At 36.3% G+C, this 26,966-nt stretch overlaps 1 protein-coding gene across 1 annotated transcript in view; it reads left to right on the top strand.

Annotated features, from left to right (window-relative positions):
- The window catches only part of ZNF704 (zinc finger protein 704), a 371,808-nt gene that overhangs the window by 97,694 nt on the left and 247,148 nt on the right, over positions 1 to 26,966 (top strand). The window contains exon 2 of the mRNA XM_036742126.1: positions 8,204 to 8,445. Coding sequence (XP_036598021.1) covers positions 8,204 to 8,445 — 242 coding nt within the window. The remainder of the gene's footprint in view (positions 1 to 8,203; positions 8,446 to 26,966) is intronic.

Genomic DNA, 26,966 nt, shown 5'->3' with positions numbered 1-26,966 from the left:
TACAAAAAGTCTGATGCTAGTACCTTCCCTCTATTGATTATCTTCAGTTTATCCTGTATATCTCTTGTTTGTACATAGTTCTTTGCGTGTTGTCTCTTCCATTAGACTGTGTGGTCTTTGAGAGCAGGGACTATCTTGTACTTTTCTTCATGTACTCAGTGCTTCTCTAGGCACTTAATAAATGTGTGATGACTTTTTGATTTGATGTATTGACTTGAGTATCTGACCTAGGATTTGAACCCAAGTCCTTCTGACTCTATGTCTCATGCTCTATCCGCTTGGGGATTTCCTTTTTGGGGGCAGGGCCTATGATTTTATTGTACTAAGGAACTCATGATGAAGAACTTATAATGAACATAAACTCCCTTTATCAAAGCAGATGCTGGATTTTCCTGTTATGGGGTAAATTCTTACGTCTAGTATATGACTGTGGTGTTTCATAGCTGTTTTTCCTTTGTCCTGATTCCCTTCTGCCTTGCTGGAATCTTTTTTCCCCTGGTTTCTTTCTTGAATAATTTCTAAAGTCCTATTTAAGCATAATTTTCTCTCTAATTTATTAGAGTATAACAGGGCATTCCTCAAGCCTTTTCACTGCCTCTACAAGAGAGACCTGTTGGAGACACAGGGATGGGAGACATGGCATATACTCTAGGTTACGTGGACAATTACTGTCTCATCTGTTAATCCTTGGTCTTAGGATAAACTGTAATCATTTGTGGATTTTGGTATAAAGTACCCCTGGAACTTCGAAGACATATATGCCTATTTACCCTGAATTCCACATGGCCACTCCCCTTTCTTATTAGGAATTAGCAGTTAGTACTAATTATACCTACAGAAGTTAGCAAAATATTTTTAATCACCTCTTTCTACCTCTCTTACTGAGAAAGCCTTGTCCTTGGCTTTCTGGTAAGTTTACTGATCTGTAAAAGAAAAGGGTTAGATTCAGTAATCTTCCAACTTGAAGATTCTATGACCAAGAACTCAGTTTTACATGATCACAACATATATAGTTTTTTATCTTTGCTTTTGGTCATATTTGGGCCTCTTTGTTTAATAATAAGATCATGGTGAACTTAATGCACTTACACAAACGTTTTAAAAGCACCAGCTATGTATAGATCACTGTCCTAGGTGCTGAAGACGGACCCTATATACAGCCTTTTATAGTTTGAGTGGAAAGTGCTGCATGTGTCAGCCAGGTGGGAAGAAATTGCTCCTTCACATCATGTTACTCAGAAAGTTGCCTGGAAGATATAGAATTTTAGATTTTTGAATACATGGAAGGAGTTTGGAAAATACTATGATGGTCTATGACTCTTTCCTGTCCCCCACTTCTCATATCCAGTTAGTTACCATGCCCTGTCAATTTCATCTCAGCAGCATTTTCACAACCATTCCCTCTTCTGATCCTTTTTAATCACCCTGGTAGTGGCTCTTGTTACCTTCTGCTCAGATTATTCCATTAGTCTTGAAGTAGCTCTTCCTATCACCACTCTCTTCTCAATCAAATCCACCCTTCCCAGCACTGCTAGGCTAATCTTCCATATATGCTGATCTGCTATTATAATGCCTCTGCTCAAAATCCTTTAATAGCTCCCTGGTGAATAAAGTTCAAAGGTCTTAGCCTGATATGCAAGGTCTTCCATGATCTGTTATGATTCATTCAACAAGTATTTATCAGGCACCTCCTGTGTGACTGGCACAGAGCTTACAAAAGTTGGATGCTTATGTGGTAAGAGCACAAGCTAAAGAGTGGTCTAATAATCCAAGGAAAAACCAAATGGATAAAAAACACCTGTTTGCTTAGACTACGATGTGCCATTGAAAGAACAACTTATAAAGATCATCCATTAGTATAAGCAAGACGATGCCAATGAATAATATGTGGGGTCCAGGATTAAATAGGAGGAGAAAAATGGGCTAGTTTGTCCTTGAGAAATTTTACTTTGGGCATTAATAATAGTGATAGCTAGCATTTATATAGTACTTTAAGTTTTATAAAGTACTTTACATGTGTTATCTTATTTGGTCGTGACAACAATCCTCAGGGATAGGTACTGTTAGTGCCCTTATTTTACAGATGAGGGAGGAAACCAAGGATGAGAGAAAGTGGGTGACTTGCACAGGGTCACAGAATAATTAAGTGTATGAAGCAAGATTTGAACTTAAATCTTCCTTACTCCTTGTCCAACACTCTATCCACTGTACCACCTAGCTGTCTCGCAAGGATGCTAATAATTCACACCAATGATTGGCAACTGCACAATATCACCAAAATAATATTGTTGTTAGTGATTTGCCTAAGATGTAAAATTGCAATTCCTGAAATTGTTTAGGCTTTTTTAGACATAAACTAATGCCAAAGTCAGTAAAATTGTTAGTTTTGGCGAATTGTCAATATTCCCTCTAAAGTACATAACCTAAAATACTTCTCTGTATTTTATGTTCTCTGTAGATGTCCCTCATTTCTTGCTCTTGCCACATGACTCTTTTTTGGTCATACATTTCTTTGATAATGTTCCTTATACTGCTTCTCTGGCCTGATTCTTCACCTCTAGTAGGTTGCTGCTTGCAAGTACCCACCATACATTTCTTCATTGTCCTTTGGTTGATCCTCAGTTTCAGAAACTGTAGTGATGTGTGACTCAGAGCTGTACTACAGCAAAAGAATGTCACTATTTAAAAACATAGGGCAGCTAGGTGACACAGTGATAGAGTGCTGGGCCTGGAATCAGGAAAACTCAACTTCCTGAGTTCAGGTCTAGCTTCAGACACTTCCTAGCTGTGTGACCCTGAGTAAGTCACTTAACCTGTTTGTCTCAGTTTCCTCATCTGTAAAATAAGCTGGAAAGAGAATGGCCAACCACTTTGGTATCTTTGCCAGGAAAACCCCAAATGAGGTCAACAAGAGTCAGATACATCTGAAACAACTGAGCAGCAACTACAATTCAAAAAGATGAGTCTTTGCTTCTTTCAATGAAACAAATATAACCAGATAACTTTTTAAAATATCATTCATTTCTTTGATGATATCCTTTATACTTTTTTCCTTCACAGTTCCTTGTTTATAATGGGACTGAGCCTGTTCACACCCATCATGCACATTTCCGTTGTATTTTGGGTAATGCTCAACTTGGTTTTTTGGAGTATATAGTGCTCTGCGACTTGCAAGCATACAATGTCATCTGAAGAATATTGACATTAAAAGGATAGGTCTTTGTTTCCGTGGAGAACCTTGATGTTATGAAAAGAACTGTATAATTTCCCAAAGATAATCCAGCCAGCTCCCCTTCTGTTCATTTCTGGACCCAACTCATTGTCCATTTTCAGTGCCTAAGACTTACATACTGAAAGCTGATCTCTGTTATTCATCCAACTTCATATCATACTTTGAGGCATAGGCATTTTTTATCAATTTGTTTTTTCTCTCCTTGTGGCAGTTAGGTAGAACTCTTCCAAGCGATTTGGGTCTCATTATGACACTCTGAAGATGACAAATTCTTATGACTATTATCTTCAGAAACTGTCTATTAATTAGCTGTTCCCATAGTACTTTAAGTGTTACCTGATTGTACCATAGGATCATAGTAGATCTCCCTTCTTATTCTGCTAAGGTACCTGAAATTGCCCCAAATAAAGATGCTTTATGAGAGACAGCATGGAGTACAAGATAGAGTTGTCTTCCAAGCCAAGTCTCACCTCTTGACACATATAGGTTGAATGACCCTGGAAAAGTCATTTAATCTCTCAGTGTTCTGGGCAGCTCTTTAAGTCTTTACTTTGTAGATAAGCTACCAACATGCATTGGCTGAAGAAGTTTCCTCACTTGGGAGTTCTCTACGTTAGCCAAATCACAGGTGCAGACTTCATTCCTAGTCATCATCCAAATTTTGTTCTGTGGCATTTTTCTGGGTACAAATAATTTTTAATTGTAAAAGTGTTATACTATTTGGAATAACACATAACTAGCTAAGAAGTAAATATAAGAAGCATTTATTAAACACCTATTGGTTGCATAGCACTGTCTTAGGTTCTAAGCATTCCATAGTTTGATTAAGACCTATGCTTTTGCTTACAGAACTTACAGTTCTTCAGGGGAATGACACCAACATGGATATCTATAATATACAATATTACTCACTAAATGTATTAGAAAGTCACATAACAAAGTACAAGAGGAAGTTCACCTTACTTAGGGCTAAGGATGGAGAGAGGAAGAATTCTGGAGAAAGTGGGATTTGAATTGGTCTTAAGATGGGTAGCTGGTAGTGGTGGTACATGCCTGTAATCCTTGCTACTATAGGGGCCAAGCTACAGTGAGCTAAAACCAACCAAGTGTCTATCCGAAGTCTAGCACATACAAGGTGAACCATCATGAGGAGGGTGGGGACCACATTGCTTACAAAGGGGTGAATTGGTCCAGGTCAGAAACAGAGCAGGTCAACCCTCCCATGCTGATTAATAGTTGGATTGGGTCTATGAATGGCCATTGTGCTTCCAGTGTAAGATAGGGAGACCCACTCTCCCAAAAACACACACACACACACACACACACACACACACATATTTAGGAATCAAAAAAGAGGGCATGAGGTAATTCCAGGCCTAGGGAACAGCCTGACCTAAAACATAATGGTAGAAAAATACAGTATATAGTAGAGAGTCGAGAACTGTCCAGTTTTGCTAGACTATGAATGGAAGGAAGTGATAGGAAATGCACTTCAAAAGAGCTGTAGAATATATTGAATGCCAGGCAAAGGACTTTGAACTTCATTAAGGAGGCAATAGAGACTCTGAGGGTTTCTGAGCAGAAGAATGAGATCAAAAGCTAGCAAAGCAGAAGTTTTTCTGATTAGTTTAATACTTCCTCTTGTCAACCAATAGAGTGTGGGACTCTGTAGGAATGGGACATAATTCAGCTAAGTTTTTATGAGACCTGGAAATAAAGAAAGCTCTGCAACATGGAGTGCCACTAAAAGGAGAGGGAAAAGGAGGTTAGATACCATTACAATGGCAGCTAAGCAGCATTTTGAATAGCCCTGCTTTAGGGTAATGAGGGACACTAAAAGATGGTAAAGGACATTTCTGAAGAAAAGTTTCACCATGGGATCCTCTATTTAGAGCTGGAATGAAATTTACAAGCCACCTAAGTCCAACCCTGTCATTATACAGGTGAGGAATCTGAGACCTAGAGGGTTAAGTGGCTTGCATGAAGTCCTCCAGCCAGTTAAGTGACAGAGCTGGGATTCAAACAGCCCTCCAGCCCCAAATCCAGCACAGTCTCCACTTCAATGTGATGCCTCCTCTGTCTATCCTCAAAAGGCTTGTGTCAAGGGCTGACTTTGAGTAGATCATTGGTCATAGATATAGAGCTGGAAGACCATGTAGTTCACACCCCCTCTTCCTTTACAGATTAGAAAACTAAGGTCTAGGGGTTCAAGAGAGATTAACTTTCCCAAGGCTACAAAAGCAGTAAGCATTAGTTAAAATTTCAACCCAGTGAAGTCACTGCTCTGCAGTGTTCAAAACCTCAACCCAGAAACAGGTTGTCTACAAATGATTTCATACCACAGTCTTTATAACACAGGTGCAGTAAGCTCTGGATAAGTGGTACTCCCTCTTAGCAGCTGTGATCTGGCTCCCAACACAACAGTTTTGCCTACAAGATCCCTGAGAAATAGTCCCTTGAGTAGCTAATGCACACTACTTTCTAAAATGTGGCTAAGGATCAGCATTCAGCAACCACTTTTACTTTGTTAAAAAAAATTATGTAACACCACTTAGGAAGTAAATCAGTTATTCAGTTCAGTTCAAAAAATATTTGTCAAATAACTACTATATGAGACACTGTGCTAGGTACAAGGGAAATAAATACTAAAATGTAATAGTCCCTGTCCTCAAGGAGCTTACATCCTGCTGGAAAACAGAGTTGAAGGCATTGTGGTATAAAACAAGGGATTTGGACTAGCCTGCGTCTGAAGTCCTTTTATTTCTAAATTTAAGATTCCATGATACTTTGCAGTATTCTGGGTCACAAAGAAATCAGTTTGATTCCATTCACAAACCAGAGGTAAAGGAGGACATCACCAAATGAGGAGTCCTCATCTCTCTTACACTTGGACGTTATGCTAATATTTTCCATGGTGCTGAGAAACATTTAACCAGCATTCATTTCTTTATTTTATACCTTGCGTGATAGCAATGATCAGAAGATTGTAAAACAAGATTTTATCTGTTTTAACTTTTAAGGAATCTTAAAGTTGACCTTCAAACCTATCTAAGAAGGTTTATTGACTTTATCTTATACTATTTTACCTTTATATGATTTTTTAAACATATGCATGGGAGGCACTTCATTGGAGGAGAACCTTTAAAGTTGGATTTTGTTATAGGGCGACAGATGCTTTTTTATAGTCAGTGAACAGTAAGTACAGTGGGATGTTGTATTCTTTACAGCTACATTTCAGTCAGCTATGTGAGGTTAAAATGTTGGCTGCTGTGCACTATCACTGTTAGAGTTTTTTCACTACTGATGCCCTCATCAAGGGTGCCTTGATGTGTGTATAGATAATTTTCACAAATAGGCATATGGATTACTAGTTATTTATATTTTGGTAAGAACAAATTCTAAAATTTATTCCACACTTTTGGTATCTTACTCTCATTAAGATACTTAGAAAATTTTTTTAGAAAACCCTCAAAATTTGTGTTGCCTCTAGAAGGGTCCTTCTCTGAGTATATTTGCACTAAGTTTTGGTCAGTGCCATTTAGACTTTCACTAGAAGCATATAATGGACAGTGATGTTAAAATCCAAATATTGGAACTTTCTTGTCCCTGGCAATGAGGAGAGTTTTTTTTTAAATTGAAATCTCTGGAGATCTCCTCTATCTTTTGCCTTTTTGATTCCAGTTTTATCCTTAAATGCCCTCTGAATGGCTTTGTTCAGTGGGTCTTTCACCAAACTGTTTTTAATTTTTTCTAGTGGCTCTCTTTGTTTTATGAAGAAATAATGCTCATAATATTCCACCTCAGGAGGAGTTTTATTCTAAACTTGTATTTGTTGACTGAGGTTTTTAGGATTTTTACTTATAAGATTTCTTTATGTCAATGAATGACATACCGTCTTCAACATCCCTGGTGAAGCTTAAGGTAGTGATTATGGCCTTGGTTAAATTCGTTTGTTTATTTAGTTAATCACTAGAAGGACCAGGTGCAAAACTTGATGCAAAAATTTTAATATAATTTTTCTGTGAAATAAAAAGTTTTCATCTTATTTTATTTTCTTTGTGGATAAAAACTGTATGCATCAGTTGACATAACTTGGTCCTTCAAGGTATTGTTAAATTCTGGTCCCTTCTAGTGTTAAATATTCTCTCTACAATCTTATTTCCACTCTTAATTGACTTAGAAAAATTCTTCCTAAATAGTGCAAAGGTAAGCAAAAGACATTTCTGAATTAGTAGAGTCCAATTCAATGAGGTTTCACTGAATATTTATGCTATTTTACTTTTTCATCTAGGGAGATTAAATTTTTAAGAGGAAAAACCAAAATGATTAATACTCAGGAAAAGGAAGAATGACATTCTGTGTGTGTGTGTGTGTGTGTGTGTGGGTATGTGTGTGTCTGTCTCTGTGTCTGTCTGTCTGTCTCTGTCTCTCCCTCCCTCTCTCTCTCTCTCTCTTCTTCTTCTCCCCTTCCTCCATCCCTCCCTTTCTTCCTCTCACCCTCTTTCTTTCTTCTTTCCTTTCTCCTTCCCTCCCTGTCTCCCTCCCTGCTTCTCTCCTTTCCTTTCTTTTTTCCTCCCTTCCTTTCCTCCCTCCTCCCTTCCTTTCCTGACAGAATCATTTTTCCAAAAACCTGTTTCGTTTTATTTTTTTCTTAGAGGATTAATACCTTTAGATCTTCAAAGCTCATGTTCCCCTGAAAGCCTTATATAATTGTCCCTAGACCTTTCATTAAGTCTGCTTAAAATGTATATCCTTTCTTTGCACTCTGCTGATTTATGTTCACTTGTAGGTTGCTTTGTCAGTGTTCTTAAGCATTATTCATGTATATATTCTTTATATGCATTAAGCTTTTTGAGACACGTAGCCCATGCCTTTTCTTTCTTTTGCATCTCCTTACACTGGTGTAAGCACAGAGCACAATGATGATGACTAAATGTTTGTGACTAATGATTTTTATGTTTCATTTCACAGGCCGGGAGCATTAAGCGTGAAATGACCTTCACCTTTCAACAGGAGGACTTAAAACGTGACTTTAGTAAAAAAATATCCTATCAACAATTGTTCCCTTTGGCCATGGCAGAAGATGTGAGAACAGCTGACACCAAAAAAGCCCACAGAGTCCCTGAACACGAAAAAGAGAACACTCGATCCATCTGTCTCCTGGAACAAAAACGCAAAGTTGTTTCATCAAATATCGATGTTCCTCCAGCAAGGTAAGAAAGAACAACATATACCCACTCAGCCAACAAGTGTTTGTTAAGCGCTTATTATGTAAAAAAAATCTATGGGTCTAGCCCAGTAATTGTGTGGAAAACATTCAAAAGTTCTGATAAAGTGTCCTCCTTCACTCATGCAAGATGATGAATAAAAGCCTCTTGCCAAAAGATTTCTTTCTTGAAATGAAGATGATTGTTCTACATTTCAGCATCTGAGCTGGAGTCAGGCTGTGTAGTTGGAGCCTGTGTAGAATGGGCACACTGATGGAACAATACTTTAAGATGAGGGGATAATAGGAATAAAAAGAGGGGATATAAGAGAATCCATCCCCCAAATTTAGTGTGTAGAAACAGACATAGACGCAAACAATGAGTGAATGCTGGTCTTTTTCTATGATAATATGTTAGATATTGGGATAGGGAGTGTTATTTCATTGATTTTGGGAACATAATAGGTAAGGAAACGACCTTTACCAGTGCAAATTTGGATCTGCTGTGCAATTTATGGTCATAGAGAGTTGCCTGGAGCATTAAGAGGTTAAGTGACTTGTCCAGGGGCACACAACTAGTATGTGTCAGAGGCAGCACTTGAACCCATGTTTTCCTGGTCCTGAAGCCAGCTGTCTAGCCTCCATACCATGTTGCTTCTCAGTTATAGCATGGAATTCACTATAAGGCAAGCTGACTTTGAAATCTATCTGAGAAGGCTTATTGATTTTATCTTATACCGTTCTACCTATAAAGTGTTCAGGAGCATTGACTTAAACGGTATTGCATCAAAGTTCTGATGTATGTACTACAGATTATCACAATGAACCAAAAGAAGAAATAGAAAATAAATCTAGGTAGGAAGTATGTGATTTTAAAATGCTGATGGTACAGTTTAAAAGAAATTGATTGATCAAAGAAAATAAATAGAAATCTCACATACTCTTTGAGCCACTACAACACAGATAGTTGCTTTAGTTTTAACATATACACCATATTTTGTTGCAGAAACTTTTCTAGCAAAACATTAAGATTAAAAAAAAGATTTAATTTTAAACAGATGAATTTCTGACAGCTAGTTCAAGGATAAGAATCTTTAAAAAAGCAACACATGCCCTTTTCGTATTTTAATCTCTTTGTTACTAATAGAGAGATTCTGTGTTTTGATTTGGTGAAAGTTTCAGAAATTGGCAGGGAGGACTGCATATTGAGGTGGGGATAAAAACCTGAAAGATAATGGCTTGTTTTCATTGTTTGAACTCTATTTTGGGTTTTGTTCAAAAGTAACTTCCCTAGAAGTTGTTTTTCAGTGTTCTACTGTCTTGCCAAATTTGTAAGACTTTCTAAAATTTCAAACCACTTTGTTTTCCCCATCTTTGCTGCCAAATTACTCAAGTGTGTTAAATTCTCATATGCCTGCTACATGTTTTTAGCTACTTAAAATTCTTCATGTGGTTTGTCTTTCAAATAAAGTATATGTAAAGTTTGTTTTTTTTTTCTTCAATTGGTCAGTTTTTTTCCCTGAGGATTTGGTAACTACAGGTTGCTTTCACATCTGGGAACTATGTAAATATGGATTGTTCAGTAGAAAACACATGAAGTTATACATTAGAAAGTTGAGGCCCTAAGTACTACTTTTCTTTCTTCTAAGCCTTTAAAAAAAGAAAAGAGTAGGCTTAAATAATGTCAAGGAGTTTAGGGACAATTCAACATTACAGTATTAGAATTTAAATTAATTTAATTTACATCATCCTTTGTATTTGTTAATGCACCATTGGCATTTATCTCAGGTTTTTGCAGGTTTACAAGTATTAAGTACACTTTCCTACTTACCATGGTCCCGAGAATCAAATGTTGTCCCAAAAGTCTCAGTGCAGTTTAAAGCTATTAAATTGTGTATAAATCTGAATGTGTAGAGTGCTTTGCAAGCTTTAAGAGACGATATGTCAACTATTATTATTATTGTTATAGGCGCCATGGCAGGAAATGTTTTATTTGAAAGGGAGGGAGGTAATGGTGAAAGGAGAAGAAAAAGTCAATATATTTCTCCTTTCTTCAGTGTTCTTGTATTTTTCCACCTTCTCAAATTCACTAAATGTAATTAAGAAGCATAACAGTCAAACTAGGGTTATAGCGAGACTGGTGAATGATGTAGAAAAATTAATTAGGTTTTAAATCCATTAATGTACAGCAGAATACTCTAGTGACAAGATGTGATTTACACTTATTAATTCCTTAAGGGAAATTTTAGTTGAATTTTCATCATTTGGGGTTTCTGGTAATCCAACTATTTCATCACTATAGTATGAATTTAATAATTTCAAGTTAGGCAAACAGATGGTGAAGTAAATTGATCATTTTCTCTGATGATGATAAAGCATAAAGAAATTGGTGAATGTAATGTATGTATCAGTTGACATAACTTGGTCCTTCAAGGTATTGTTAAATTCTGGTCCCTTCTAGTGTTAAACATTCTCTCTACAATCTTATTTCCACTCTTAATTGACTTAGAAAAATTCTTCCTAAATAGTGCAAAGGTAAGCAAAAGACATTTCTGAATTAGTAGAGTCCAATTCAATGAGGTTTCACTGAATATTTTTGCTATTTTACTTTTTCATCTAGGGGGATTAAGTCTGTTTTCAGATTATTTTTCTTTTGTCCCTCAAATTGACACATACTATTGTGCCAATTTTAGAATGCTTATTTTGACTGCAATCGCCTGCTTCCTCTGCTGGATGATCTCCATCAGTTCATCACACTCTTCCATGAGCTTGGCCTCATGCGTTGCAGTATTCACCTCGACTTGCTGACATATCTGGATCAGTTTGGCCATCTGATTCTCTAGCTCACTATTTCGCTTAACCAGATTCGTCAGGTTCATTTCCAGAGCTTGCTTGAGTTTCTCAAATCGATCACTTAGAGATGCCACTTGGTGGTCTCAATCTTCTGTATAGAGCACAATTTTGTCTTAAGTAAATTAGCTTTTAAGGAGACAGGCACTCTTTCTCCATTTTATTTATGATATGAGAGGAAACAACAAAACTTTCCGTTATTATTACAGAAGCATGACCGTATCAATTTTCTACTCAAGAAGTTTTGGTTGTTCCCTATTGCCTCTAGAATAAAACATAAATGTTTATCTTTAGTATTTAAATCCCTTCACAATCCAGCCTCAACCCATCTTCTGAGATTACATTCATATTATCTTCGGTCATACCCTTTATTGCATGCAGTCTAACTGGGCTGCTTACCATTCTCTGTTTGGGACACTGTATTTCCTACCTCCATGACTTTGTACAAGTAGTCCCCAGTTCCAGAAATGCTTTCCCACCACAGCTTCACCTCTCATAGTTCCTAGCTCCTTTCAAGTCTCCACTCCAGGACTCCCTTCTACAGACAGACCTACCTGATCCCCCAAATTTTTAGTGTCCTTTTTCCCTCCCTGAAATTACTTTGTATATAGTGTATATATTATTTGTATATATTGTACATAGTATTGTGTATATTTGTTTGTGTTATTTTTTGTATTCTTTGTATCTATTCCTTGTTATATTATTTCCTCCCATAAAGGTAACTCCTTGAGGTCAGGGATTGCTTCTTTTTCTCTTCCTATCTCCAAAGACTTGTATATCACTTAGCAAAGGCTCATTTAAAAAGGTGCCATTTGGGGAATTGCACACTCTACCAGGAAAATTGTATTTGTAATTATAAGAAACACTTTAATATGCATATACAAAATGGTCACTGAGATTTATTCATCAACTCTCTTAGAAAGAGAGGTTTTAACTTTTTCTAGCCAGGAAGGTATCATTTTAGTAGGGTTACTGCTTTCCTAAATAGCTAACTTTGTATCAGAACTAGGAGAATGTGGCTTATTGAAAACTCTTTTTGGAATGATGTGTTCTCCATATTAATTCAGTTAGACTTAGTATTTCTTGAGTAGCTTCTTTATACTTAGAGTTACTTTATCATTTATGCTTTCTGGGGAGAAAAAGAAAAGATGAGAGAAAGAATAGGAATACTTTTCTGCAGACCAGGAAGAATTTGTAAATAGTTTATGTTGTAAGTTAGGTAATATAAGCAGTGCTAAATTAAATGATTATACATATTTTTTGCTATATTACTTTTTACTTCTTATATTGCTCTTATCTCTTAATAACATTTCACATGTGTTTTTTGTTCACTTTACCTAAGACATAGATTGTTACTTTGGTTCTTTTGGCATATTCCTCTGTGACACTTAATTCCTTATGCTCAGTGATTGCTTGCCAATCAGCTATATGACTGGGCAGATATTTAGAGGTAAAATCTCCCAAGAACCAATACTGGAATGTGAGCTCTGTGTGCAGCTGCTGATTGTTCTGGTGAGTTTCCAGCTATTAAAACTTATAAAGATAAAAAGTACTAATTAATAATACATATACTTGGAGCTTAATTGTGTGATATTCTCGGGCTTATTTTTCTAATCTGAAAGATTTACAGGAAAACATTTGTAAATAACCCAATAATTTTTGGGGAATGCTTTACAAATGCTAATATCAACAAAAAATAAGAAAACAAGCCCACATCATTAATTGGTAGTTACTAGGAAGACTGACTGATAAATTGCATAAACCCTTTATGTAATCACCAAGTTGAGTTTTTATCCATACCATTTATGTACAGAGGGTTGAAGCCTTTATCTTTGAATATCCTTCTGCTAAGTTCTTCCTTATCTGATGAAGTAATAGGAAGGAGCCAAAGGATTTAGGTATGAATCTTGAGCATTGTTAACTTGCTGCCTGTCCCTTCACCACTCTGGGCCTCATTGTCGTTAGCTGTAAAAATGAAAAGATTAGACAAGATGATCTTCAAAGTTCTTTCCAGTTCTAAATCCTGTGATCTCTATCTCTTCCTGAAAATTTTCAGATCACATACCATAAGTACTGTTTTAAATCAGATTCTCTCTTTTAAATCAAGTCACTGACTAGTTCTACTCTAACCAGCTTCTTGCCTGATGATGATGATGATGATGATGATGATGCTAGAAAGAATTCTGGACTTGGAGTCAAGAGACCACAGTTCAATTCTACTCTGATTCTTCCTAGCTGTGTGATATGTTGCAAGTTACTTAACTTCTCTGTGGCTCAGTGTCTTTGTGTGTAAAATAAGACTAATAATACTTGGCTACTTAGTTCACAGGCACTGCACTAAGCTCTTTACAAATATAATCTCATTTGAGCTTGATAACAACCCTGAGAGGTAGACCCTGTTTTACAGTTGAGGAAACTGAGGCAAATAGAGGTTTAAATGACTTGTCCAAAGTAAGATAATGATGAAAGCACTTTGCAAACCTTGAAGTGCCCTAGAGATGTGATCTGTTATTATTAATATGAATTACAAAATATTTAAGAAGCAACATGGCAGAATTGCTAGAGACCTACCCCCAGGGCCAGACATATACTGTCTGTGGCATCCTAGGCAGCTCTTGAAGACTGAAAGTTACAAAGAGAGTGTTTGCTTGTGTTGGTGGTGGAAATTTCTTCATTCAGGTGTTCCCTACTGCAGTAAAATTACAGATCCAGTCCCTATCCTTAGAGAGCATTTATATGAAGATACAATAGCCAGTTTGGTTATCTGATATGATCATTTCCCTCAGTATGCTTTTTTTTTGCTTGTAAGGTCAGGTACCTCTGTGGGTCTTGATAAGTGCCACTTGTCCCAAGAAACCTTCCCTTACCATTATCTTACCCTGGGTGAGTCACTTAAACCTTTATTTGCCTCAGTTACCTCATCTATAAAATGGGGAAAATAATGGCACCTACCTCAAAGTGTTGTAAGGATCAAAAGAGATGCTACTATCTGTAAAGCATTTAACACAATGCCTGGCACTTTGTAGACTTAGATACTTCTTTCCCACTTCAGCCTTGCTGCCCACCCCTCTGAGGCCTGGAAGCAATCTTCATTTATTTCCTGTAGTACATTCTTTATCCCTCCTTTATGATAACATGTGTAGTTTGTTGTACATACTGTAAGGGCAAGCAAAGTGGTACTTTTTACTGTTTTTTCTTTTGGAGTGCTTCTCAGCACTAAGGCGATCAAATGCCTTTGATTGAATCTTGCCTTTGTTTGTAGGAAGGCCCTCACCCTTTTGCTAATTAGGTAATGAGAGGTGTGAAGCCTTTGAAGAAGAGTGTTGGTGATTTGGCCAGATGAGACTCTGGGTAGCCATTAAGGAGCCCCTCCCTACTTTGAAAAACCCGAATGTTGGTGCTTCTGTCTCTGTTAACTATGTATATAATGTTTTGGACAGACAGCTAGAAGTCTGTCTGCTGATTGTGTTATTTGCTCTGTTTATATAATTTCTGCTTGTAATTTTTGTTTGTGTTTTCTCTGAAGTTCAGGGTGCTGACTTTTTCCCCTGAACTAAATGAATGATATATGTATATTTAATTAAAGTGAGATTGTGAACCCCTTGAAGTTGCTTTCCTTAGAAAAGCAGATCAAAGAACCTGAGCTAGTAGCCTTCGTATTTGCTGGTGTTATCGGCCTTACACAGCCACAGTAGCGGCAAGTAGCATTGTCGTTATATGTACATATACTTTCTCTCTCCATATATGTGGATTTGGCTATATGTCTATGGCTGTTGATATAATTAGGCATGTTGTATTCACATTTTCACAAAAGATCTATGATTTTGTCAGTGTTGGAACCCACATCACCTGTGCAGAGTAAATCCTGACTCTGACTTAGTAGATAAATCCCAGTGAGTTGTTTGAGGCATAAGGAAGTTAATGATGCTCAGGGTATCAGGCATCAGAAGTCAGGACTTCCTGAATCCTAGCCTATTATGCAACATTATACCTGACATATATGTTTGTATGCATATATGCATTTATTTTATAGCTACACACATGCATATATGCATATATACATGGAAAGAGGGAGAGAAGTACACACATATAAACCAGAGCAAGGCTTCCAATATGTTGTGTATATCCCTTGTGGAGGCTTTTCCAAAAGATAGACAGGAATCATACAAGATGCAAAAATATTTTGATCTGCAACAGCAGGAGTGCCCATATAAATAAGATTTTGGATGTATTGAAATATATACATATATATGAATGATTTTTTTCTGATATTGAATTTTGGTTGAAGCCATTAGCTCTTAACTAGAAAATTTTCTTCCAATTCTATATGCCATCCATCCTTTAAAAACATTAGCAGTGAAACAAGCATTCTTGGATAACTCAAATTATTAGAGCATGGCATTTGTTACTCTGTTTTGCCAGACTTTGTATTTTTGGAGGGTACTGATGCTTAATTTGGTTGGATTTCACCCAAACAGCAATTACAATTTGATTATGCAAAGCAGTGACTGTCTTCTAATTATAACTCTACAGTTAAAGGAAGCTATTAGCAAACCAGTTGCAGCAAGGAAAGAGCAAAGAATTAGCCAAAAATTTTCCAGACCTAACAGCAGTTTATTAGAATACTACAGAATATCAGTCTGCTGTTAGAAGAAGAAAATGAACCAAACTATACTATTTGTTTTGTTTTTCCATGCAGCTGTCTCTTCGTTGCCATTTGCAAATCATCTTCTCTTTATTTGATGATAGTCTAGAATTTTCATTGTTTAAATGAACCTGAGAGGTTGAATAGTCTTTGAATGTAGACTGTAAATGATCAGAAGGGTCAACAGTGCCTCAAATATTCATTGGAAAGATTATCAACTAATTTGGGTAGCATTCTAAATCAGAGTTTAAAATTTTGTTTCACGTTGTATTTCTTTTGCTTGAATTTTCCTCTTTGTATTTGATGCAAGATGAACAAGATATGTAATATGAAAGTTTTTTTTCACTCTGAAGTTGTAAGCAAGGGAAGCATGTACAGTTTGACTCATACTGGGTATGTTCAATAGAGTGTATGCTCCTTTGAGGATGGGTTCACTTTTGTCTATGTCAGTAGTCAACAAATATTTGAGTGTCTGCTGTGTACCAGGCACTGCGCTAAGGACTGAGGATACAAAGAAAGGCAAAAGACAGTCCCTTCTTGGAAGGAGATCACGGTCTGATGAAGAAAGACCACACATAAAAAGAAGCTGAGGAGGGGGTTAGGGGAAGGGAGAAGGCAGGGACATGATAAAGTCCAGAAGAATACAACCTGGTGAGAAATGATGGGATGGCTGCCCTGGGTACCCTCCCTAAATGGAAGACTTGAGAGGAGCAATCTGATAGCTACCCTCCATCCTCTCTATTCAGAGGAAAAGAGGGGCCCTGAGGGCAGGGGGTTCTGACAAGGTATAAGTTTCAGAGTTGATGTGATCTTGCTGGTTAAGAAGATTTTAGAGGCCATGATGAAGTCCAGTATTTATGGATCACAATGTAGAGGTGACTGTGCTAAGTGTTAGGAATATGTAAGGTGGTAATCTCATCATTTCCTATCCTCAGATTTTACAGATGACAAGATTGAGTCTGAGGTAAAAATAATTTGCCCCTGGTTATACAGCTAGTAATGTCTGAGGTAGGATTTGAACTCAGGTCTTCTTTTTAAACTCCAAACATAATATTCTATTCACTATACAACCTAGATTGTAAGCTCTTTGAGAGCAGAAACTGTCTTTTTCATCTAGATATCATCCACAATGATATACACATAGTAAATTATGTTTGTTGAATAAGTTAATTAAATTCTACTTTCTTTAAGTTTTGTGACCTTCCTTCTATCTTCTCCATACCATGATCTTCCAAGAAACAGGGTCCTTAGGTATCTTCTTTGCTACCCTTTTTGTTGTCTCTTTTGTTACTGCAATTCATTGTACTTTGTTAGGTGCATTAGACCTAGAATTTGTAGTGTCTCAGCAGAGTTATCCTACAGTGCTTCCATTTTTCAATAACCACTCAGGGCAATTGATATAGTAAGTTTTGTGGAGTGTTACTCCAATGGCTCCCTATCATTCATTTACTCAGTAAACATTTATTAAGGACCTACTATGTGCCAAGCACTGTGCTAAGTGCTAGGGATACAAAAAGAGGCAAAAGACAGTCTCTGCTCTCAAGAAGCTTCCAGTATGTCATTTCCAGGGTCAAATATAAATTTTTTTGACATTCAAAGCCCTTCATAACCTGTCCTTTCCTACCCTACCTTTCCAGTCTTCTTACATCTTATACCACTTCCCAAATACTCTGCCTTTCAGTGACACTGGCCTCCTTGTGGTTCCTTGTATAAGCTACTCCATCTCTAGACTCTGGGCATTTTGCCAGTTGTCTCTCATGCTTGGATTTCTCTCCCTCTTCTCTGCCTCCTGGCTTTCTTCAAGTCCCAGCCAAAAATCCAACTTTCTACAAGAAGGCTTCCCAGAGCTCCCCTTCTCTCCATTGATTGTCTTCAATTTATCCTATATGTAGCTGGTTTGTATGTAGCTGCTTGCACATTGTCTCCTCCATTAGACTCTGAGCTCTTTGAGAGATAGGACTGTCTTTTGCCTTTTGTTATATCTCCATTGATTAGCGTGGTACGTGGCACTAAGTAAGTGCTCGATAGATGTTTCTTGACTAAGTGACTAGCACAGTGTGAATGCATACTGCTGAGGGTACAGAGTCCCTAGCAATGGTCAGTTTCTGATGTGTAACTTTGTCAAAGATTCAAATAATTGTCATGCTTGAGCTATATCTGAGGGCACCCAAGGGTTTAAATAACAAAGGAAAGACCCCCAAAGAAAAAAAAATTGAAAGGATAGAGCAAAAAAAAATCAGAAGATCTGGAGAGAATGGCATTAAACTAGACTGAGAAGAATGCAGCATCAGACTAAGATGTTGGAAAAGAATTGGGACTGGGAACATTTGTGATGTAAGTGGATGGAGTTCCTGCCTTGTAGTCATAAAGACACAGTGACAGTGGACAAATCATTTAACCTCTATGAACTTTGTTTTTTTTAACTGTAAAATGGGGATAATAATGCCTATACTACCTATTCCACAGAGTTATTGTGAGAATTAAATGAAAGCATACATATAAAACACTTTATAAATGTCAGCTTATATTATTCTTCCCTTCTATAATATTATTTGAATTTTGTTCTGAATCTCTCTTCCTACCAGTAGACTGGCAGCTAGGTGGCACAGCAGATAGAGTACCAGGCCTGGAGTCAGGAAGCCTTATCTTCCTGAGTTTAAATCTGGGCTCAGGCACTTACTAGTTGTGTGATCCTGGACCAAGTCACTTAACCCTGTTTGCCTCAGTTTCCTCATCTGTAAAATGAGCTGGAGAAGGAAATGGCAAACTACTCCAGTATCTTTACCAAGAAAACCCCAAATGGGGTCACAAAAAGTTGGACATGACTGAAATGAGTGAACAATAAAAACCAGTAGACCATTCATCATTTTTAAGGATGTAATGACATGTTCTATAAAATAGGTTGAAAGGAAAGATGATATATCTTTTTTTTCAAGTGAATTTATCAGGTAAGTATCCACACCTAACTTTAGTTTACTATTTTTATTTTTAATAAAAGGCAATCCTAACATTAGATTTCTTGGGTGATAAGAAGGAGAACACAGTTCATTGAATCAGTCATTAACTAGCTCTGATTAGGTCTTGGAGTATGTTGGGAATGATACATTTGTAGGAGAGAAACAAATTCCCAGGTAGGACCTGGAACCAAACTAGTCTTTAATAAACTCTTGTTATGTTCCTGGTCCAAACTGCCTAGACATGCTGATGGGATAGATTTCCTAGGCTTGCTCCAATCTGAATTGTTTTTGTCGCATTCTCAACATGAAACTCATTTCAGCCCAAACCAGTCCAGTTCAGGCTATGTAGTTACATGCTGTTCTCTGTCCAGAAGCCACCGTAATAGGACACCATAGATTTGATGAAAACATATTGACTACAAAATGTTAATACTCTGTTGCTATTTTCTTTTAAAATTTTGTTAAGGAAGTTAATAAAATGCAGTAAGACCTTTTTTAAAGTAATCAATTGTGTTTTTTCTTCATAACAGTGATATCCTCTAAAAGTATTTCATTTCCTATTATCTCTGTGTTCCTTAAGTATGCCTTATGCAATGTTAGGATTCTGAGAGACATGGATACATTTGGCTGTCATAGCATTTTTAAGGCTAACACATTTGCATTCTCCCTGTTTCTGTTGGCTTTAAATAAGGCATTAAAAATCTAGCTGTCTGTTTCCCACAATTGGGTATAGTAACCTTTCATTAAAAGCATTTATTATTTAATGCCAAATTACAATGGAGCACCTGTACAGAAATGCATGGCAGACTGTCATGAATACCAGTTGCATTTATAATCTGGGTCATTAGCATTAATACAAAAGTAATTCAGTGATACTGCAGAACTTACCATTGATACTCATTTGATTATGTAATTTCTTTATTTTCCCTCTTCTTACTGGATAAATTTGATGGCCACAAAATGGAATGAAAAATTTGAATTCATGCTGTTGTAAACTTTGCTATCTGAATTTCTTTATATCATTGAAATAAACTTCTGTTCCAAGTTAAATCATTCACTGAATGGCAAAATATTTTTAAACTGGAGACCTGGATTCTGTTCCCAACTCTATCATTTATTAAGCATATGACTTTGGAAAATTCACTTAACCTCCAAGAGATATGAATAGGCAGTTCTCCAAAGAAGGAAAGCATACTATCAACAATGTTGTGCTTTTGAACATTTAACATTTATTCAGTTGTCTATTTAGTAGTTTCTAAGTATTATACATGAGACTGCTTTAGACACTATGTAAAGAGGGTATTTTTTTGCTTTAATAGAAAAGAAAAGGAACAAAGAAACCAACATACACCAACCCATCCTTACCCAAGTGGAGGCCACTACAAACTTCAAAATGGTGGTACATTTACCATGTGACTTATTCCTCAAACTCTAATCTAGCAAACATGTCCACATTATTTGGCTACAGCTAAGTAAAAACATTCCAAAAACTACATTTCAAAAAAGTTTCTGTTTCAGGAAAGTAACAACATTTAAAAATGTTTCTTGAAAAACTTATCCCTAAAGTTAAAAAAATTACAAAAACCTTTGGTAGTCATTTTTGTAAATAAAGTTAAACTTCAATTTTTATTGAAGGGGGAATACACATCGTCTTATATTTCTTATAAATATCCTCTAAAAACATATATTATAGCTCTACCACAAGCTTTACCTGAAAGAATTTCCAAGGTTCCTTCACCAGAAAGCATCACCTTAATGAGTTACTGTCATTAAATCTTGCTTATATAAATAAGATCCAACTTCATCTACATTTGAATTCTTACCTGACTTTGTTTATCTCCATTAAGCCACTTTTCAAAATGACTGATTTTAAAAAAAATCTTGAAAGGGGTACTCTTTGATTAAAAGTAAAATACCATTCCTTTCTTACAAATTGGCTGCCTTTGTGGTTCCAATTAAACCCCGAAAGCTTTTGGGGAATAATTTAGAAGAAGGGGATTGCTGAAGGGAAAGACTTAAGATTGAATTATTATATTTCCCATGATTTATGTGAATAGCATGGTCATGTAAGAAAGGGTTCCAAATCACTAATAATTTCACTTCAAACAGAGCAAATTAAGAAAAGATGCCAAAAAAACCAGAAACAATCAGTGTTGGAGTGGTTGTATTATGACACACATTCTGATACACTGCTGGTAGTCCTTCAAACTGGTTTGACCATACTGAATAACGGTTTGGAATTTTGTGAGGAGTCACTAAATTGCTCATACCTTTTCACTGTTGGCCAGATACTCCAAAGAGGTCAAAGACAGAAAGAAAGCTCTTATATTTTTTGTGGTGGGAAAAATTGGAAAACAAACAGCAACAAAAAATTTGTGGCATGTGATAACAGAGTGTTATTTTACTATAAGAAATAAATATGAGTACTTCAGAGAAACATAAGAAAACTTCTATTAACTGATACAAAGTGAAATAAATAGAACCAGCATAATAGTATACACAATGATTACAATAAGCAAAAAGGACAGTAAAAGTAAGTTGGAGATCGTGTAATTGTAATAACACAATGATCAGCTGGTTTTTGCTTACCTGTTTTTCTACCTAGACCCCCTGATACCATAACACTGTTAACTGGTTCTACATCACAAATTGATATGATTTTGCCCTTATACTCTCAAGAACTGCAGAGTTCTTTCTGTCTGATTCTCAGCTAAAACTTCTGTATGTGTTGTTTCTTTCAATGAAAATGTGAGTTCCTTGAGCAGGGAGTATGCCCAGAACTTAGCAGAGTGCTTTACCCACAGAAAGTGAATAATACATGCTTTTTCATTCCTTCATTCAAAAGAAGGGTTGATGTTTGTTTGAAGTGGGATATCTAGAAATGACTGATACTAAAATAAAAGGAGGAATCAATAAAACTTTTATTTTAGAAATAAAAATTAATAATAAAGTTGTTAGGTTGATAAATGGAATTACTTTTAAATTCTGTTTCTTGAAACCTCACAATTGTGCTTATGTGGTCGTGATCTACCTAGCTACTGAAGTTTATTTTAGCAATGAACTAACTTTATTCCAAGAGAATGTTTTTTTTTTCTGAAAAATTTTTTAAAACCCTGAGTAAGTGGAATATCCCTTTCCTCCCACAATTGATTTTGTTTTCTCATGAGGGAGAAAAAATGAAAAACTGGTACCCAGAATTTATTCAGAATGGGAATTTTCAGAGTATGTAGTCAGTATGGATGTTAGCCAGTATTCTGTGTGTGCATCTTTAGTACAGTACAATGACAACTGATCTGCATAAGGTTTGCCCTGAAAAACTAAGATTAAATTATGTTCATTTTAATTTTAAGGCTTAATGCATTTTGAAAATTAGTGATCTATATTTCACAGTCATATCGCTTAAAAACAGTTGTGGTTTTAGGGTAAGTCATAGGCAAACTTTTTTTAAAAAATTAACTTTTATTGCTTTTTGTTATGTCACTGAAATTTCTCCCCATATTCCTCCCTTTTTCCCTTCCTCAGAACCATCCTATAAAACATTTTGAAAGTCAAAAAATGAGAAAGAAAGCAGGAAACTTATCAATATATTGGAAAAGCCTGAAAATATGTGTAATGTGCCATACTTATGGACCCTCCACATCTGTAAAAAGGTGATGTGGGGATATCTTCTCATATCTCTTCTTTGGAGCCATGGTTTTGTAATTTTGCCACATTTACTTTTGATTTTGTTGTTGGTCAGTTTTTTGCAGACCCCCTTAGATAATAGTTGAGAGGCACATTGTGGAAAAGCCTGAAAATATGTGTAATGTGCCATACTTATGGACCCTCCACATCTGTAAAAAGGTGAGGTGGGGATATCTTCTCATATCTCTTCTTTGGAGCCATGGTTTTGTAATTTTGCCACATTTACTTTTGATTTTGTTGTTGGTCAGTTTTTTGCAGACCCCCTTAGATAATAGTTGAGAGGCACATTGTGGTAATGAAACTTTTTTGGCCACAGCAACTCTTAAATCTTGGAAAAAATTTAGATGCCCCCAGTCCTACGTGGGCCCCATTCTGCTTCTGCAGCGATAGTGTCAGCATGTCAGGACATGGGACAGAGGATGCTAAGACTCACAATTCTTAGACTATCAATAAACTTTAATTTGACCCTTGGTTCTCTAAATGTGAGATCCTTGTCCTATGACAAATGAGTGAGCATTTTGCTAGAGGATCTGAATCATATCAATTTTTACATTCTCACTGTAAATAACAGAAGAAAGAAGAAGGGTGCAACTAAATGGAAGAATGGCTCACAGGTACTTCTTGAAGAAGCAAAAAAGGTTGGGAAAGTTGTTAAAATGGATTTTCTTGTCTGTCCCAAAGCTACAAGAAATATTATTTCACAGTGCATTTGGACCTCAGCTATTGTAGTACTAATGATCATCATTTGCAAAAAAGATAACCCTGAAAATAATTTTACCCCATGTACCAACACTGGTTACTGAGAATTAAGAGGTAGGAAATGAAGGGCTTGTTAAGACACACTCCAAAACAAATCAGCATATGTACTTGGTGACTTCAGTGCAAAAGTGGAGACAAGTGAGGATAGCTAGAAATATATGGGACTACACGGTTTGCTGAAAAGAAATGAGAAAAGCCAAAGACTTAGAGTTTACACAGAAAACTTAAGCCTCTACATCATGGGCGGTTTCTTTGAAAGAGGATTAGTAGGAGCTGGACATGGTGAGAACCAAATAAAATCAGAAAGAATGAGTTTGACTATATACATAGATCTATATCTATATCTATATATCTATATATATATTGCCCTCAAGGGGATTATGTTCTTTTTTTTAAATTTGTTTTTTATTTTTAGTTTACAACACTCAGTTCCACATGTTTTTGAGTTCCAAATTTTCTCCCCCTCCCTCTCCTACCCCTTCCCCCCCTAAGATGGCAGGTAATCTGATATGGGTTCTACCTATACCTTCATATTAATCGTATTTTCACAATAGTCAAGTTGTAAAGAAGAATTATAACCAATGGAATGAGCCATAAGAAAGAAGAAACAAAACCAAAAAAGAAAAAAAGAGAGAGAGTAAATAGTTTGCCTCAATCTGCATTCAGACTCCATAGTTCTTTCTCTGAATGTGCATAGCTTTTTCCGTCATGAGTCTTTTGGAGCTGTCTCTGAACCTTGTATTGCTGAGAAGAGCCACGTCTATCAAAGTTAGTCATCACAGATACCGTGTGTCTGTAACCGTGTATAATGATCTCCTGGTTCTGTTCCCCTCACTCGGCATCAGATCATGTAAGTCTTTCCAGATTATTATGAAGTCCATCTGCTCCTCATTTCTTATAGCACAATAGTATTCCATTACATTCATATACCACAACTTGTTTAGCCATTCCCCAACTGATGGGTATCCTCTTGATCTCCAATTCTTTGCCATCACAAAAAGAGCTGCTATAAATATTTTTGTGTATGTAGGTCCTTTTCCCACTTGTATGATCTCTTTGGGATACAGCCCTAGAAGTGGTATTGCTAGGTCAGAGGGTATGCACATTTCTGTAGCCGTTTGGGCATAGTTCCAAATTGCTTTCCAGAATGGCTGGATCAGTTCACAACTCCACCAACAATGTAACAGTGTGCCTATTTTCGCACATCTTCTCCAGCATTTATCATTTTCCTGTTTTGTCATGTTAGAGTTTGGCTATATTTTAAAAGGCAGGAAAAGACGTCTTATAAAAGTGGCAGTTACCCTTAAATCAATTGTCTGTGCATAGTAGACTATTGATTCTTCAGAGCTAAGACCAAAATTTATGATACATGAGAAAAAATAATAATGAGCAAAAGGTGGCATACAATTAAGATTTAAGCTTGAGTTATTTAAACATGCTATTGAAAATCAAAATGGAAAATGAATGACAAAAAGGATATCAGCATTGATTATAATAAGAAGAATAAGAAGTTAAACTGTTTTAGCACCAAGGAGATCAAAAGAGTCAAAAATTCCTTAGTAAACATTTACTTGCCACATGGAGAGAAAGATGACTGCTAAAGCCAACAACAGACTAGAATATAAACATGTAAAATCTTAGAAATTGGATAACAGACAATTATGAGCAATATAATTTCATAAAACAATGGATGCATTGGAGGGTAAAACTAGTCTGAAGAAAGCCTGGCAAGATATACTACTAAGCAAAGTCATCCAAAGTTGAAGTCAAGGATAAAAACAAAGAAAATTGCAAATGGAAGAAGAATGGAAAAGATTTGCAGAAACTCTTGTAACAAACTCTTTTCTCCATTAACAATAATGGAACCATCCCACTTGGATCTTAACATCGCAGTCCCTGAGGTATTATAGAGGAAATAGAAATGGCCCTAATGGGAATAAAGATGGAAAATGAAAATGCAGTCTGATTAGACCAAGTATATATAGAAGTATAAATATCCATGCTAGAAGAGATATAATTATGAGCACATAGAGAAACTGATCTACATGGTATCCTAAAACAGGAGAAGTTAACAAAGTCATGGAAAAAAATCTCAGACTTTATTAATACCAAAAGAAGGTGAGAAAGCATCACCTACTGACTATATACCTTCTCTCCCATCTATGCAAAATCTCTATGAGGATCAGCTGCATGCAAATCAAAGGCATTTTTATGAAAGTATTAGTAAGGAACAAGTGCTTTTACAAGTGTTTACAAGTGTTATTAAATAATGGATACATCTTTACCATCACATAATTGACTGAAAATTGTAGAGAATATAAAGTTCCACTTAGCTTGTTTTTTCTTGGTTGGAAAAAGCATTTTTATCTAGTAGAACAAAACTTTTCCCTGCAGGCTCTTTAATAGAAAGATATCTTCTATCCATACATCAAAATCATTCAGGATTTCTTGGAATATATAACAACAGAAATAACTGTCCAGTGATATTCTGCTAACAAAAATCAGGCAGTGTATAAAACACGGAGAAGTATGAGTGCCAGAAGTAATTATTACTGTGATGGAAAAGGTCCAGTGCAAAGTTTAGTTTGAAGAGGGGATGGCCAGGGGATGATGGGATCCTCCAGATGCTCCTGTCTGTTAGTGACATTGTGCTGATTTCCTCAATCCCTAAGACATTGTAGAGCCCCTGAAAGAGATCTATAATCACTCAAAGGAGGTTGGTCTATACATCTACACAGGAAAAACAAAGTAAATGAAAAATGTGCATTGCCTAAATTTTAGCATGCGTTTGTGAGCAACCTCTAGAGCTTCTCCATCAGTACATATATCTGGGACAGAAAATAAAGATAGACAATGAGCTGAGCCACTGTTGAAAAAGGAGGAGAGTGTACTGGATTATTTTCAGGAAATTGTGAAGTGCCTTTATTGCCTGTAACAAAGACCTATCTTTTCAATACATCATTTTACTAACATTGAAGGGCAGTGAGACTTGGAACCTCGCTGTCTCTGAAGAGCTAAGGATGGGCATCACAGGAGGCAAAGGAAAGGCACAATGTGAAGCAGGCTGCAACATATAATTAACAAGGAATTCTGGAGAAGAAAAGTAGTATAGGATATCAGTAAGGAATTCTATGACAACAAGAAAAGATGAGTGGTCACATGGTGAAAGTGAAGGATGATAGTTGTATGGCCAGAGTGTTTCACTGATACTTTTGCAATATCAAGAGAAAATAAGGAAACAGTGTGGCATGTGGAGTGAGCAACCCCTTTGGTGAATTTTTTGGAAAAGCACAGACAAGAATCACATAGAATGTATAGGCATGGATGGATTATGATCTGCATCCTTGTAGTGAATCAGATTGCCTTGGATCTGAATCAATGAGATCACTGATTCATTTGAGTACTTAAGAGATTTTCTTAGAGGAAATACATCCGAAGAATGAAATTTCAGAAAAGTGAAAAGATTTAGAAAGCCCATCCCCAAAGTTTGTTGTAACATGATGTGTTCTCGTCTTAAAAGACATGAAGTTTACTTTAAAAAAAAAACTATGCGGAAGATATAATGTAACCATATAATAAATCCATATAATAAATAAAACTTCTCTTCCTACTGTGGACAACAACTTCTACACT

Source organism: Trichosurus vulpecula, chromosome 1 (assembly GCF_011100635.1).
Source record: "Trichosurus vulpecula isolate mTriVul1 chromosome 1, mTriVul1.pri, whole genome shotgun sequence".
Lineage (NCBI taxonomy): Eukaryota > Metazoa > Chordata > Mammalia > Diprotodontia > Phalangeridae > Trichosurus > Trichosurus vulpecula.
Note: the sequence above shows the minus strand (reverse complement) of the source record. Positions and strands in the feature narration are given on the sequence as shown.